The sequence below is a fragment of the Aquila chrysaetos genome, chromosome 5 (genome assembly GCF_900496995.4).
Source record: "Aquila chrysaetos chrysaetos chromosome 5, bAquChr1.4, whole genome shotgun sequence".
In the NCBI taxonomy this organism is placed as follows: domain Eukaryota; kingdom Metazoa; phylum Chordata; class Aves; order Accipitriformes; family Accipitridae; genus Aquila; species Aquila chrysaetos.
Genome location: NC_044008.1, coordinates 4,831,875 through 4,847,394, shown reverse-complemented (window position 1 = coordinate 4,847,394; position 15,520 = coordinate 4,831,875). Strand labels below are relative to the sequence as shown.

At 45.1% G+C, this 15,520-nt stretch overlaps 1 protein-coding gene across 1 annotated transcript in view; it reads left to right on the top strand.

Moving 5' to 3' along the window:
- SFMBT2 (Scm like with four mbt domains 2) overlaps positions 1-15,520 on the top strand; it is a 122,599-nt gene that overhangs the window by 10,454 nt on the left and 96,625 nt on the right. The window contains exons 2-4 of the mRNA XM_030015702.1: positions 3,705-3,874; positions 10,661-10,755; positions 14,161-14,401. Coding sequence (XP_029871562.1) covers positions 3,769-3,874; positions 10,661-10,755; positions 14,161-14,401 — 442 coding nt within the window. The 5' untranslated portion in view covers positions 3,705-3,768. The remainder of the gene's footprint in view (positions 1-3,704; positions 3,875-10,660; positions 10,756-14,160; positions 14,402-15,520) is intronic.

Sequence of the window (15,520 nt, the reverse complement as noted above, 5' to 3'; positions counted from 1 at the left end):
TGACAGGAGATGAGAAATGTAAAATGGTGCGAAGAAGCCAACGCCGGCACTTGTACAAAGAGCCAATATTGATACAGATGACAAGGCAGCGTGTTTGAGATAATCGTGCGGCTGAGACTGACAGCCGTGGGAAGAAGGAAATAGAAGAGATTCTTTTTTTGTATTGGCTGGCTTTTTCTGCCTGTGAATTAAGAGTCAGAATCTGCATTAAATGCCAGGGGAATGGGAGCTGCATGGGAGAAGAATCGGATCGGTTTGAACCACCACTGTGCAGAAACAATGAACAAGGGATCTGAAACCAGGGAATTTCCCCCCTCCCTGCTCTTTCAAATGCATTTCATAATATTTTCCTTTGTGTTCCTGCCTAGTGTAGCGTCACCTTGAGCCTCTTTTGCTGTTGTTTCCCCTCCCCTGGTTTACAGGCTGGCAATGTGGCTTGTGGTCCTTAATTTGGTTTCCAGTGGACACAGGTTTCTTCAGCGCGAGAGAGAAATCGGAGTACAGCGGTGTGTGCTGCTTGTTTAATGTTGATGATTGCAGGCCAGTCAGCATGCTACTGTTAACAGTATGGCTGGGGACTCTGTTTGAAGTGTTAATTAGCAGCAATTAATAAGAAGTGAAAAATTAATACCCTATGTCAGCTTTCTTTGCTAGTTAGTTATATCAACACGAAGGCTCAGAGCTATCTTGAAGCTTATGTTTGCATAAGGGTTTGGTCTTGTTGTCACATAGTATTGGGAAAATACTTAAATGCTCTCCTGCCGTAGATGGTAAACTAGTTATTCCCAAAATAAGAAGATAAGCTACAGTGCCTGACAGATCCAGTTTTCTTGGGATGTGGATGCTCTTGACACGATGTTTCAAAAACTTCAAGTTGGCCATAGCTTAAGCGAAAAATACATTAAAATAGAGTTAAACAAACAAAAATGTTGATGATGTTGCTGAATCTGGCTAAGAGATTCTGCATTGCCCCTTTTTAATCGAAGTGGGCTCAAGCCCAGCCCCAGACGTAGCCACCAAGGATGGATCCCAGCTGTGTTGCAGACACCTCGTGCAGGTTCCTGCTGGTTTTCCCATCCATTTTCCATTTCTGATGGAAGTTCCCTGACCCAGGGGAATGGGCTTTTCTCATGGGTCTGGTGGCAGATTTGGGGCTTGACTGCATAAGAAACAGCAAATACTGTTGTCGTCTGACTGGATACCTTCAGCTTTTTATCAGCTCATAACTTTGTCTTATCAGCATCATAGGAGTGTCACAAGATTTAACTACACTACCAAGAGGCTTATCTTTCTTCTTGGTATTTATATTGTTACCCCTGAGTTCTGTTTAAGGTGATTGATTTGTTGTGTTTAAATTTATCTCTCTGTTTCTCTCCATCCTTCGAATTTTTTTTTTTTTTTTAATAGACCCAGATTACCTTCCATCATTGTCTGGTCCTAGGCAAAAATGAAAACAGCTGAATCCACTCAAGGTTCAGCTTCAGCTGACACCTCCTCTCCTCTCACGTTTAACAAGGTTGATGTAAAATCCTGATACTTAACCAATTTATTATTAATGATATTTACGGATGTATTCTCTACCAAAGGAGAAGTGTTTTTTGACTTTCGGTAGACTGATTGCTTCTAGTTTCATGGTTAATTGAAACGTAATATACACTGGGGATGAGTGATACATGTGTTCTGAGGTTAGCTGCACTCAAAATACTCATAGTATATAATACACTTAATTCATTAGCAAGTCTCATGTCAACAAAGAATAAAGATGAAGTGCTGTAGTGGCCATCGCAGTGGGGAAGTGATCATTATTATTTATGGAGTGCTCGAAGTATACTAAGCACTTTGCAAGGAGACCAACAAGCATATTGCTCTGAATTGGTTTACAGTCTCTTTTTTTGAAAATATTTTTGTCCTTTCATTAGCAGGTTTCTTTGGGGTGGGGAGTGCAAATAGCTGATGGGGGTCTAACTTTGCCCAAACAACCTTCAGTTGGAGGTTGTATCACCTGTCTTGGTAATTTACTTCTACCAGTGACGCTTTGTGAAACACTCGTGGTTTTAGCATGGTTTGATTGCAGTTGCCACGATGCTGTTGTGATCGCTCCAGCAGACAGTCCCACCATGGTTCAGTTAATGGATATCGCTATGGATAGCTCCTAGGAGCTTCTCACAGGAGCCACCCCTGTAGTCCCCTTCCCCACTACCAAAACCCCACCACGCAAACCCAAAACATGCACTTACACTTGACATGCTCCTCATCTTTTTTAGTTCCTCCTATAACTGCTCACACGTGTCCATTTCTTCCTTGCAATTTTCATTGGAACAGCCTTAAAAACTGGGAGCGAAAAAATCTATGACAGAGCACTCTCCCTTTTTCTATTTTATAACCACCATATCTGGCCTTCCTGAATATGCTTCCTAAGTAGTAAAAGTTAAAAAAATCCCATAATATTTTTACAATCTTATTACCTCCTGCTTTGCCTGGCCTCTGGCAGTAAACTTTTTTCCTACTTTTAGTCACGCTTCTTGCAGGGCATTTGGCATCGGTTCTGCCAGCATAGTCCTCTCTGTCATGCAAGTCTTGGATTCGTCCACTAATAAGCGGGACCAGTCCTCCACATCGTATATTCTGGACACACACCTTCCCTACTATCTGTCTTTGCTTTAGCATATCTTGTGTGAATAGCTGGTTCCCTCAGTGCCCATAACCCGAGCTCTTGGTTTCTCTTTTTCAGTCCTCCTTTGACACCTCGTAATTCATCACCATCTCAGAGAGTTTTACTGAAAAGCTCACTTTGGAGTTCTTTTTAATCTGCTCCTAAGGGTGTATCTCTGGGTATTGCTTGTCTGGTGGCTTACTGTAGGTAGAAATATAGTTCTCATTTAGCCTGGTGTCTGATTCAAGATCTAGTCAGTCTGTATTCCCTTTCTCATATCATTTTTCATCTCTGCGTGTTTTTATTCCACTTTGTATTTACTACGGTCATTCCTTCTAGAAGAATCTACTCTGCCAACATAACCCAATCTACAGCTGAGTGAATATTTGCTACCCCGCATGGTACTAACTGGTGCAGTTACCTTAGGTCAGCCTTCATTTGAAAAACAGTTGCAGCCAGCACTATTTCGTTAGAGTATCTGCATTTTGCATGCTGAACTTTATTTTCTAGAGTTATTCCAGTCCCTCCCAAATATTCTCCCTTCAGTGTTTCCTCTGTTTCATTATCACAAATATACCCCTTCGGAAGTTTGAATATTTATGGAGTGAGAGATACCTCACACAGTGTTAGCCATCAAAAAGTTGGATGCCAAGAACTGGACTTGTTGGAGGATGGTTGAGTTGGCCTTTCTTGGGTGCCTTTTTTTGGCATGGGTTGTGCCACCTTATGGCACAACCCTCTCTGTTGGTGATACAGGGAGCTGGACTGGACTTTGAGATGTGCATCCTTTGTGTTGAGTAGTGGGGATATAGTTTATTACCTCATTATCTTGTATGTTGTTATTGTTGTTGTTGCTGCTTTTATATTATTGCCACGAAGGGGAGATGCCCTTTGTTGTGGTTCCTCATCCAACTCTAGCTTCACCTTGGAGGAGAGAGCAGGATTGAAGGGTTACAATCAACATGGGATAACTTGAAAACCATTAGGAAAGGCTGAGGGAATGGGTCGGTGTAGGTAGAACAAATCACTCATTGTTTTTTTTTTCTTTTAGCTTGTCCTCTAGGCGCTCCGAGCTGCAGGATGAATTAGGAAGGCAAGGCCTCTTCCTCTGAACCATGGAGACAAGGGCGTCTTTCATCGCCACCATGCAAGAGACCCAGCATCTCTCCCCAGAGAAGGGTCAGAGCCCGGCCAACGGCAACATGGAGCAGTTTGATTCAGGTGAGCTCTCCTTCAACCCCGTGGGTTGTCTTCGCTGGTACAACCCTCCAACGGATCACCGGTACGGGTGGGGACAGCCGAGTTGCCAGGGGAGCGCTGGGAAGGGTTGTGCAGCTTGAAGGCCTTTTTTGGGTCTTATGGATTAGACTGTGTCCCATGGTTGATGGGTTGGGAAATTTGAGCTTTTCTTCTAGATCTCTTCTACAGTATGTAGCAGCTATTCAAAATTTAAACAAAAAGCAATGGAAAACCTTTCCCAGGACGTCATATTGTGTTCTTTCTGTTTCCCCACCCTTTTTTATTTTGTTGGAGTTTTGTGGTTAAAAAGAGGAGATGAACATTCAGAAATTACAGCATTTCTCCCTTGTTTTGACCCTTGACCCTCATTTCCTCCAGAATTTTTTTGGAGTGCTTCAGGTGAGAGGGCTTATTAGACCAACCAGTGGAGAGCTGGTCACATGTTGTCCTTGTGCTCATGGTATGACTGGATGTTTTGTAATGCTCTTGGAAGGGCACCTAAAGGCGAGGATTCGCTGCACTAAATTTGGGCATCGTCATGGTAGATAGAGAAAAATAAGTGCTAGCTTCTGGTGATTTCTTCTGGAATTAGGTGCTTTAACTTCCCATATCTAGCCTTAATAGGAGGAGACTGTATCTTACGGTGAAGTTGCACGTTATAGCTAGACCCAATCTACTTTCTTTCTGATGCCAAAACGGAAGACACCTCTTTATACCATCTCTTCTCTTTCACCACCTCTGCTGCATATCATGCCCTGGGCCAAGTCAATCGACTCGCTAACCCAGCAGAAAGGTAATCCAGCGGAAAAAAAAAAGTCAATAATTTTCTGCCACCTTTGTGAGTTGAACTGGCTGGAAGAAGAGTGTGTGCCAGAGCACATGCTGGTGGGAATGAGACCTCTCCCAGTGGCATTGAACTATTAATTTGGCTCAGCTATAACTTGTAACTTCATCGTTGCTCTGTGTTTGCATGGGAGAGGTCAACTGATGAACTTGTGGAGAACACCACTGAGCTATCGGTCAGTTAATCTGTACAAAAGTGTTTGGTTTTGCATTGTAGTACTTGTGTTGGTGCTTACATGCTTGAGTGCTTTTCCAGGACTCGCTTGCGTTTTTGTAAGAGCTATTCTTGACAAAAGGATCCTAAGATGTAAACAGCAGATGAGTCTGTGCTTGCAGGTTGGCCTCCTAAATGGATGCCTTAAGTCTACTTCCATGGAAATTGGTGCCCTCACCGGTGGTGAATCACTGATTCAACACTCCTCAAATGCAACGGTAGCAGTGTTGGGGTGATCGCTTTAAAACTCTGCATGCTTTGCCTTCAGTGTCTTTTGCAACTTTTCTCTCCAGTGGTGCTGTTTGTGTTTTGTTGGTCAGTGCTGTGCTGAAGTCCTTTGCAAAGCTGTGGTTTTGGTCTGCTTTTCACTGCTTCTTGCTCAGCACCTCAGAAATTTGGCCACCCAGCCTTTAGTTTCTTCACTTCTTGCAGTGACTCAGTGATTTTCCTATTTCCCTGGACACCACCCATTGGAAAGCTGTGACTGGTATTTGAATCTTTGCCATGTTCACTAATGAGTTTGGGTGGGGGGGAAGACTCACAGCAAAGTGAGACCGTGCCAGTTAAACTGTGAGCTGTGGCCCTTGAGGTGACTTTGTAAGCTTTTTAGGGTGAGGGTGAGCTGTCTTGCATAGCCCCTTGTGCAGTGCAACCATCTTCTGCAACTTTTACCATGAAAATAATAAACAAGGGTGGGACAGTTGGCTTGCAGGTTGTCGGCGACCAGCTGGGCAGCTCTTAGCAAGCAACTGCATTATGCTTGTGCAATTGAGATGGAAATGCAGATGGGCTTTCAAGAAGTCAGCAGCGGTAGGGAAAAATGACAGCGATGTCCTATAAAAAATGCAGACTGGCTGTGTTGCACTGAAAACGTGTTTGAAATGTGGGGTAGTCCAATTGGTCTTGCCACGATGCTTGTAGATTCAACTGGGCTCTTAAGCTCTGCATGTTAGGTGGGACACAGGGAGGTGGAAACTTTCCTGTGCTGTGGGCTTGTTAGGCTAGCCAAAGTTTTGGGTTTTTTCCCTGGTATATGCAGTGGTTCTGCTTGTTTCAGATGGCTTCAGAGGGAAGTTGGACATGCTTATGGAAGAAAGATGTGGTATACTAACTGCTTAGAAATGATGTTTGTCTCAAGGAAACCCCTGAACCAGAAACAGTTGGATGATAGGAACTTACCTGGTGGGCAATTGTAGATGGTTGCCCTCATCTAATGGATGTCTTTAGGCATCCAGGAGGAGGCAAAGGATACAGGAAAAGCGCACTGTCTCTGTGTGAAGGGGAGGATGTGTAGATATGGAGGAGTTCTGATGAAAAAACTGGATTCAACCCACCTAAAGAAAGCAGGACACTCTTATGTTACCTTAGGTAAGAACATAAATATTACCCTGGATTCTCCCATAGGCGTGAAAGAGAAAGAGCCTGCCTTCTGTAGTGTGACTGAGATGACTACTGAGGGTCATCTGGAGTTAAACATCTGAATCTGGAGCTGAGGTGTCTTAAAGCACCTCGCAAAACCTAGTCCTCTGATGCTACCTGTATCACCAGTGAAGAGAAAGATAAGGTTCCAGAAAGCAAGTCATCCCATTTTAACACAGGTGCTGGGTTGCCTTTGGGTTGAGTTGCCGTCTGGAGCTGCCTGTTTCTCCCCACTGAGGATGAAGCAAGCGAACCCTGGCTGGAGCAGAAGGGAACATCTCAATCCTTGTTGCTCACATGATGCAGACCCCTCTCTCGAGGTGGGATTCATGGAGCCTCTAGGACGAGATTCAGTTGGCCAACCATAGACATTGGTTTTGGAATGAGAAGAACTGGCCTGCGGTGCCTAAATTTCTTTGGGGATACGGATCTTGGTGACTCTCCCAAGGCCATGCCAGAGGTTTGTGGTCGATTAGGTTCCCCCCACCCCCCGCCTCGCTTGCTGTGTTAAATGCTAAAAGCATTTCGGTTCTCTATTCACTCAAAAAGTCATGAACGTATCTATGTGCTATAATAAGATGGCTAAGCAATTTGCCACAAATATGTTCTCCTTCAGTGAAGCCTGGGAAAAACCTGTGTTTCTGGAGCCACAGGTTTTGGGTCTTTATGCCCTTTATTTCCCATAGCCAAACATCCCAGGAGGCTGTTAACAGCTGGAACAGTTGCGTTTTTATAGTGTCAATACATGAGCACTTTAAAGCCATTGAGAGGCTCACGGATAATGACTTGTTGATTTTATTTGCCATCCTGGGCTTGTTTATACATCACCGTATTGTAGGCTAGCCAGCCTTGACTCTTTCATTAAGAAAGAGCACTGGGCCTAAGTACCAATAATTGGAAAGGGAGCTGATACGTAAAACAGGCCAAATGCCAAATCTATCATCTCGCAGGGCGCTCTGTGAAATGTTGGCACCTGGGGTTTTGCAGCTCTCCAGCAGAGCCAGGACTTTGTTCTTGGAGTGCGGGACTTGAGGAGAGACGAACAGATCGGCTTTGTGATAACCGCTTCTCAAGCGGGCACAATCTTTGTTGTCGTGTATTAAGAGACTTTGCGTTTCTCTGTCTGCCTTTTAATTGGGGGACTTCCAGGCAATTGAGAGAGGTTGGGAAGAGGTGTCCTCTGCTCCTCAGCAGTAGGGCTTTTCTGATGGGTGAGGAAATTTGTGCACAGTCCCGCTACGTGCGTGGATGGGGTTGGGTCCCTTGGGCTGGTCTCATCCCTGGGCCACGCTGTCTCTGCTCTGGATGCTCCCCTGCCGGATTTCTGGAAGGGAACAAAGTCCATTAAAAGAACATTTTGGAAACCTACAGTCCCTTCAAAATCCGTTGTGATAAAATGAAGCAAAATAGAACGCTGATGCTGTGATAAATGAGTACTCTGACATTATTTTTACAGACCTTGTAAAAGTAATTTCCTGATAAAGTCTGCAGATAAAACACGGTAGAGGAGTCAGACTTGTGATGTGTCAGAGAGGAATGAACTAACAGGGAGGGAAGGCAGCAGCTCTCATGCTGCCTCCCCCCAGGGTCTTGAAGCCTCTCTGTTTGGGTTTAGAAAGGAGAGAGCTGGGCAATACTTTTTTAAACAGATGCTGTTGTGAGTTTTGCTGGACTGCGTGTGAATGAACCTGCCAGGGGGGCTGTGGGAACAGTGGGGCCGGTGAGTCTTTCTGTGTTGGCATGTGGCGGAGTAGATCACGAGTAATAAGATTATGAAGTACAAGAGGACTTGTTGCATCCATAACTAGCATCTGTAATGCTAACGTAATTAACGTGCTGTTGCCAAATTCTGGAGAAGATTTTGCCAGCCCTGGAGACATTGCTCCCTGCAAGGGCTGGAGCTTATATACTGAACTGCCTAAAAAACTCTGCTTCTGCTGCTCTGTGGAATGTCTCCTTCCCATAAGACTACTGAGAGGGGCTGGAGAAAAGAAGATGCTTCCCTGGACTCACCCAACAGGTTAGAGCAAAAAGTGGGACTAAAAACTGATGATATACAGTGAGCATCATGGGCTGAGGAAAATGCCTCATGCTCTGAAGTGGAAGTACCTGAGCAGAAGAGAAGGGAGCCCAGGGCTGACCTGGACATGTCCCGTCCATGTCAGGTGTCCTGAGGTGAAGAAGTCCTTGGGGTTGTTGGGCAGCCCAACACCACAAGCGCAGATGGATGCAGAAGCAGGCAGCAGCCAGGCAGAGGGGATGCACTTTTAGCTTTTCATGTCAGATGCTTCTGACTTTTAGTGGGACGGGGATTGGTTGTGCTCAGGGTAGAAAGTTGCTTAAGCATTGGAGTAATTTTAAGCCTGGGATGGATAACCATATCTGCCCATCTACTTGGGCACTAACATACATTATTTTAGAGGCTCAGCCTTTGAAATCTCTGGACCTGGCTCATCTCTAAAACATTAACTCCACAGAGTTGCAGACATTAAGGCTGAAAAATTTCCCTGATCATTTAAGTTGCCTGCCTGCATGATACAGATGAGGGAAACTCTTAGCAATTTTTGCACCAAGCACCTACCACGTGGTCAAGCTGTGGCTTATCTTTCAGTCAAGAATGAACAAACCCCTTATTTTGGGTCAAATATCTCAAGTAGAGCCAGCTTCTATGCCTGGAGGCTTTTGCAATGATGACAAGAAACAAAACAAAGCCCATCTCTTATTCTAAATTGTATTTGTCTGTTTTCAGGTTGTAATTATGGGGTTGGGTTATTTCTTGTCTTGCTGAGTTAAGAAGTCATCTCGTAGCTACTTTATCACCAGAGTAAATGTCGATTTACATCTTCATATTTAAGCAGGTTATTTGAGTTTAAGGCAAGGAATCAGACCTTAGACTTGATGCAGCAGCGTGCAAAGTGTTTAACAGCGTTGACAGCTCAGAGCTCCTCTTTGAACTCCCAGACAGATCTTTCCCCTCCACTAGCTCTGTCTCAAAAACCCTCTTCTGATCCACCTTTTTCCCCCTTGTCTATGTATGTCTGGCTCCATAGGCAGCAAATAAAACCTGTGTCTTCCCCTTTTAATAATGAGAGATTCCCATTGCACAACATAATTTTCTGGTCCTGAAAACTGGAGACCCGTAGCAATAATTGCAATAAATTAACCCTGCCGTTTTCTTCATAAAACTGTCTGGGGAGGTTTCTTAATTCAGTTTGTCATGAGTCACTTTAATTACATCATGACCACACTGATGAATGTTTGGGCAGGTAAGGGTCTCACAGAGTTTGCCTGATAAATGCTCATTGCAAAGAGCTCATTGCTAGACTGTAAATATTTTTGCTCCGGGGATGAAACTGGGTTTGCAAGATTGCTTGGGAACAAAATGAAAACAATCAGATTTGGCTGATTTTCTGTAAGTGAAAGAAGATTTATTTTTAATTATTGCTTTGTGTGTTTCAGCGATGGTTTGGGGCCCCAGCTCTGCTCTACTCAGCATGGTTATAAAAAAAAAAAAAAGATAATAAAAGAAAGAGTAGTAATGTCAAGCCCTTCACTGTGGGGAATGATTGTGTGGAGCAGTGGTGTGGATGAGGGAGCCGTGATGCAGAGCCCCAAATCTGAAATGGGGCAAGGACAAGAAGGCAGTAGTGGTCTGGCGAGGGGTGGTGGGGGATTTGGGGGAAAACTGCTGTAGTCTTGGGGGAAGAGGGAGGCGTGGAGGCCTCAGCTGAGATTGCTGGGCGGAGGGATGCTGAGGAAGGGGAGAAAGGGTGGCAGGACTGAAAATGGGGCTCCCTAGCCCGAAGGGTTGGGGTGTTTGCTCTACACACTGCTCAGCCAGCAGAAGCAACTTCTAATATTATCACCAGGACACTGCTGTAATTAACAGTGCTGGGTGACCCACTTTTGGGGCACGAGCAAGGCCGTTGCACCTTTGTGACAGTGGACAGGCAGCCACTTCCCTTGCAGCGAGACAGTCATCAAATACAAAATAAAAGAGCACAAGTGCCTGTTGCAGTATGACGGGTTTGTTCCCCAACGCCATGAAAGCAGAGTCATTTCTGCTCTCACAGTGTTGGCTGCTAAAGTCCCAAAGTCTGCTCAAAGTGTATTAAGAGCCGGTCAAAACCAATAAGCACAGATCTTTAAAACAAGCTTTCTGTTTTCCCTTGTGTTGATGTTTATGCTGGTTGCTATTCTCACCCTGAACTCTTTGACACAACTTTTGCCTTTTTTGGCTGTGTTTTAGGCTGCTTTTCCTTCTTTTTTTTTTTTTTTTTTTTTTTGAACAGATGAGGGCTCCAGCATTGAGGACACAGACTTCAACTGGGACGAGTTCCTGGAGGAAACAGGAGCCAGTGCTGCTCCCCACACCTCCTTCAAACACGTACGTGCTTCGTCTGATTCTCGCGGGCATTGCACGCGTTCCCTCTTCTGGTTTTCAGGGGTCCCTGGAGAACTGAAGTGGGGTCTAACCATTTTGGAGAGAAATTGTCCCTCTGTGCATGCGGCAACCTGCGGAGGAGTGGCCCCCCATCTGGTGTTAGGTGAACTCAGTGTGTTTGCGTCATCTGCAGTCACAGCTCAGAGCACTGTCTATGCCACTGCCTTATCCTCTGCCTTGGGTTCAGATTTTCCATTTTTGAGGGCTTCTGTTGCTCTCCTTTTGCTTATAATGCACTCATTTCTCTTTGTCTGTTTTTTCTTCTCTATTCGTTGCTGTTCATCGCAACCTGTAGAGATTCATCCCACAAGAGTACCTCATTTCTCCAAAGTTGTCCTCTTAACCCCTGATTTACTGACTAGCAGGGTCACCCCACATGGCCCGTAGGAAACCATCTCTCAGCCTCCTGCCTGGAGATGCTGTCTCAGAAGCATGAGAACCAAGTACTTGGGTAGGTGATACTCTTCTGGATGAACATGGCTGATAGAGACAGCCATGGTAGTGACAGCATGGTCCGTGGCTCTGGTCCATGTTAGCGCAAGTAGCATTCAGAGCATCTGAAATCTTGACTGATGGAGATGAGAGCATGCTTTGAAGAAAGGACTCTGTCTCCAGGCAGAGCCCATCACAGTCAAGGATATTGTTTGGGACCAGCTTCTACATCCACCATCAGTTGTTTAACCTCTTCTATTCAGCTCCCTGTGTGTGATGTCACGTGAGGACATGGGACCAAAATGAAGCTGATGTATATGAGTTCTTCATCACAGTCGAGGACGTGCACATGCGGCCACATCGGTAAATTTTTCCAGGATATTTTTTGTCATTCAACCACAAGACTGTGCTGTCAGAGATGTTGGGGCCTAGTGGGGAGGTGTTGTGATGCCCTCATCTGTGTCAATTCATGACAAGTCATGGTGGTCCTCTGTCCTCAACTGCAAGTCCCATGAGGATAGTGCTGCTCATCCTCCTACCTGACCCATCAGATGTAGGTAGCAGCCTGTTCTGCTACAGCTGCTCATCAGTCGCGCTGGCTCTTCTGCCGGCTTCACTTGGCTGGTCTGCGTGCTCTGGAGGACGTGGACATCTTCGTCTGGAAGAGAGGGGTTTTAGTTGTGGTGCTCTGGGTTGTCTTACACTGAGTCTGTTTGCTGGCAGAGATGTCCCTCGGGAACAGTGTAGTTGTGCCGCAGCGAGAAAGCTTCGTAAGAACCTGCTGCTACTTTAAGAGAAGTCTTTATTTGGATGACTGCTGTCATGCCATTAAACCACCTTTGTCTCCAGGTGATTTCTTGGCTTGTTTTGAAGGGATAAGGAGCTGCAGTGATGAAAAACCTCTCTTCCATCTATGTATGAAAAAAAAAAATAATACAAACCTCCATTCCCTATTTTGCTTCCATTTTAACAACAGTGGAGTATTGCAGGATGAAGGACCATAATTCTCTATACTGGAGAATTACAGGGCAATGCTTATTGTAGAGCTTATCCTTGATCCAGCAGCTGTCTGGAGAGACCATCTTGTCCCAGGTTTCTGCTCCAGGCCCAAACCCAAATACCAGATCCAGGTGAAAGTTTTGTGCTTCATCCCTTCATCCCTTAAGGATGTCTTTAGGTGCCTGGAGATGCCCTCCTCGTCCTGCTGATCCTGCTGATGGCGGTGTCTCACAGCACCTCAATCCTGGGATTGTCGATGTGAGACAAATTAGTACTGGCAACAGTCCTCAGTGACTGTGCTTCACAGTCTGAAAATTGATTCTCAAAAAACCCTGGCTTGGCCAGGAACCTGAAAGCCATCAGAGAAGATTATATTATCTGTCTGTTTGATTCCAGTCTTCATGTGATTTCCAGTAACAAGTCCCTTGCCTCCAGAGTACCACTTTGGTCTTTACTTAGGGTGAGTGCAAGGAGAAAAACTACAAATGAACGTGTATCCTGGATTATTTATGAGGACCCTTATCATCACAAAAGCTAAAGTTCCATCTTACCACTATGTAAAGTAGTAAGCGTCACAGACCTTCTTCAATCTTAGACAATCTCCAAAGGTCCCTTCCAACCTCAGCTATTCTATGACTCCAGGCATTGATGCTGATGGAGATGCCCACACAAGTAAAGGCACATGGAGTGTTGTTACCTGCAAATAATAAATGACTTTGGCTGGGCGGCACTTGAGGCATAAGCTGGAGTGGGATGAGTAAGGGAATACTGCTGACATGCCAGGGGAGCGTTTTCTCTGCATCTTGGCATCCCCAAGTCTGCGAAGTCCTCAGGTGGCCGAGTAGACCGTAATATGTTTGTATTTGTGGGTAAAAGAGGCATTTTAACCTGTCATTTAAAGGTAATCAGAGACAGGCTTAAACCAGGCTTTATAATCTCCGGTTTCAGTAGGAGATAAGATACTACGAAACCTGTAAGAACCTGTCCTTAAGCATCTCATAGGGAGTAACAGGCTACATTTTGGATGGTCTTCTGAAGACAAGTCTGGCACCTGAACCAGTGGACCGGCATCCACTACTTCTTCATCAACAGCAGCTAGAGACATCCCACTGGCCCTTGGAAGATACCATACGATGTGCCCACAGCAGGCCCTAGTGTTTAACTGCAGTCCCGGTAGTGTCCTAGTCTCCATCTCCAGTGTCCTAAGGGAATTTACATGTGACCCGTCACTGGCGAGATAAATGGAAGCGACATCTCCATCCGACAGCAAGACAGCGATTCAAACCATTTGCTGCTTTCAGCGATGGATCATCAAACCTTACCAGGGTGCTGGGACAGCAAATTGATTGAGGCTTAGCTGCTGGGTATGGATTTAGTGGAAATGCTCTCCTTGGTCTGCCTGGTACAGCATTCAGGCTTTGATGCTTGTCAAGCCTCTCAAAAGGTGCTTCAGTGTTGTTATAGGACTAATTATTATAGTTGGGTTTAACTCCTAGAGGTGCTTAGAACCTGCCTTTCTACCTTGCATGTGTCCTGCGATTTGCCTGATGGAGCTGTGCAGTGGGAAATGCAACTTCACTTGAGTTATACTACCTTTTCCCTGGCATTAGTGAGATTTATGATGATGATAAATGACCCATTTAAGATGGGTAGCAGTCCTCTCTGAGATGCACTGCAGCTGAGGTTGCTGCTGCTGGAGGGCCTCTTTAGAGCGTGCAGGACCTTGCATGATGGGGTATATGCCAATGAAGTAGGAATGACAGATTGTGAAGGAGGTGGTTGGATTAAGGAGCACAGTCGGCTCATGGCCTATCCCAGAGCTGCTCTTTAAGGGTGACATTATCTTGCTTACCTGGGGAGGGGGGGTTCGCCTTGCAAAGGAGAAAAGGTAACACCATGCCTTTCTCATTCTGTAAGGTTGAAATCAGCCTTCAAAGCAGTTTCCAACCAGGGATGAAATTAGAAGTGGCCAACAAGAGCAATCCGGACACGTACTGGGTGGCTACGATCATTACAACATGTGGACAGCTCTTACTGCTTCGTTACTGTGGCTATGGAGATGACCGCAGGGCGGATTTCTGGTGTGACGTGATGACAGCAGATCTTCACCCAGTTGGCTGGTGTACACAGAATAACAAGGTCCTGATGCCTCCAGATGGTGAGTTCTGTATGTTTTGTTAGGGTCATGCTCTAGTATTGGGCTGGTGGTTAATCTCCAGACTTCCAGTCGATCTGGAATGGGTACTCCGTGATCCTCAACTGGTGTTGGGTGACACGGTCAGGGTCAGGTCCCCACGGGTCAATGGGTGATTCAGTTTGCCAGTCAGCCTCTAGCAAAGGCATTTTTACTCTAGTTGGTAACAACAGAAGGCACTTCTATAGGAAGCTGTCTTAACAAGGAAACTTACTGCTAAATTGTAAAGCTGTGATTTTCAGTTATGGGAGAAAATTGTCCTGTTCTTGTAGAAAAGAAGGATGAAATTCAGAGTGAGAACAAACTAAGCAAGATCAGTTTGGGTGTAACCAAAATCAGAAATTGGCTGTGCACTCAAGTGTTTTGCCCTGAAAGTTTAAAACCTTCCATTGCCAGATTCTTGCAGCTGTTGATGCCAATGGTAAATACATGTGATTAAAGGTAGCAAAATTCGGTCATCGTAGGTTAGGGCATGTCCCGACTGTCAGCTCTTAGGTGCACAAAAGCTATATGGAAGAGCTGTAAGTTACCAAGTGGCCTATGTGGAACAGTTTAATAATACAATTTGATCCCCAGTGTTTAAGAAAAATGGTTTTTTTTGGGCTATGTACATCAACAGAACAGCTGTGTATCCTTACCACTGCGTAGCTCCAAGCAGGGGCATACTTGTCACTGTTACTCATACGTATTCCTGCCATATATCCCATTTATTCTGGATCAAGGGAAGAAGAGATGAACGTTTAGCCTCCAGCTTGTGCATGTGTTTAAGAAAAGTCTCATTTAAGGATTCTGCTGCTGAAGTTATTCTTTTGCTTTCTGTTACATGTGACCATTGGAAAAAGTGTATGTGCCAGTTGTGTGCCATGTGTGATTTCTCCTGGGTAGGTGTTACCTGACTTCCCACTGAAGTGAGCTGTAGACACGGTCTTTGAATCAGAGCTGACGTTTCTGCCTTGCATATGCCGAACTCTGAACTAAACTTATCTTTTTGTTCTGGTCCGTGTATTTTGAATAAACAGAGGATTGATTGCTTAAAAAAAAAAAAGAAGTCTTGAAGACAAATATGGCTGAGAAATCTGTTGG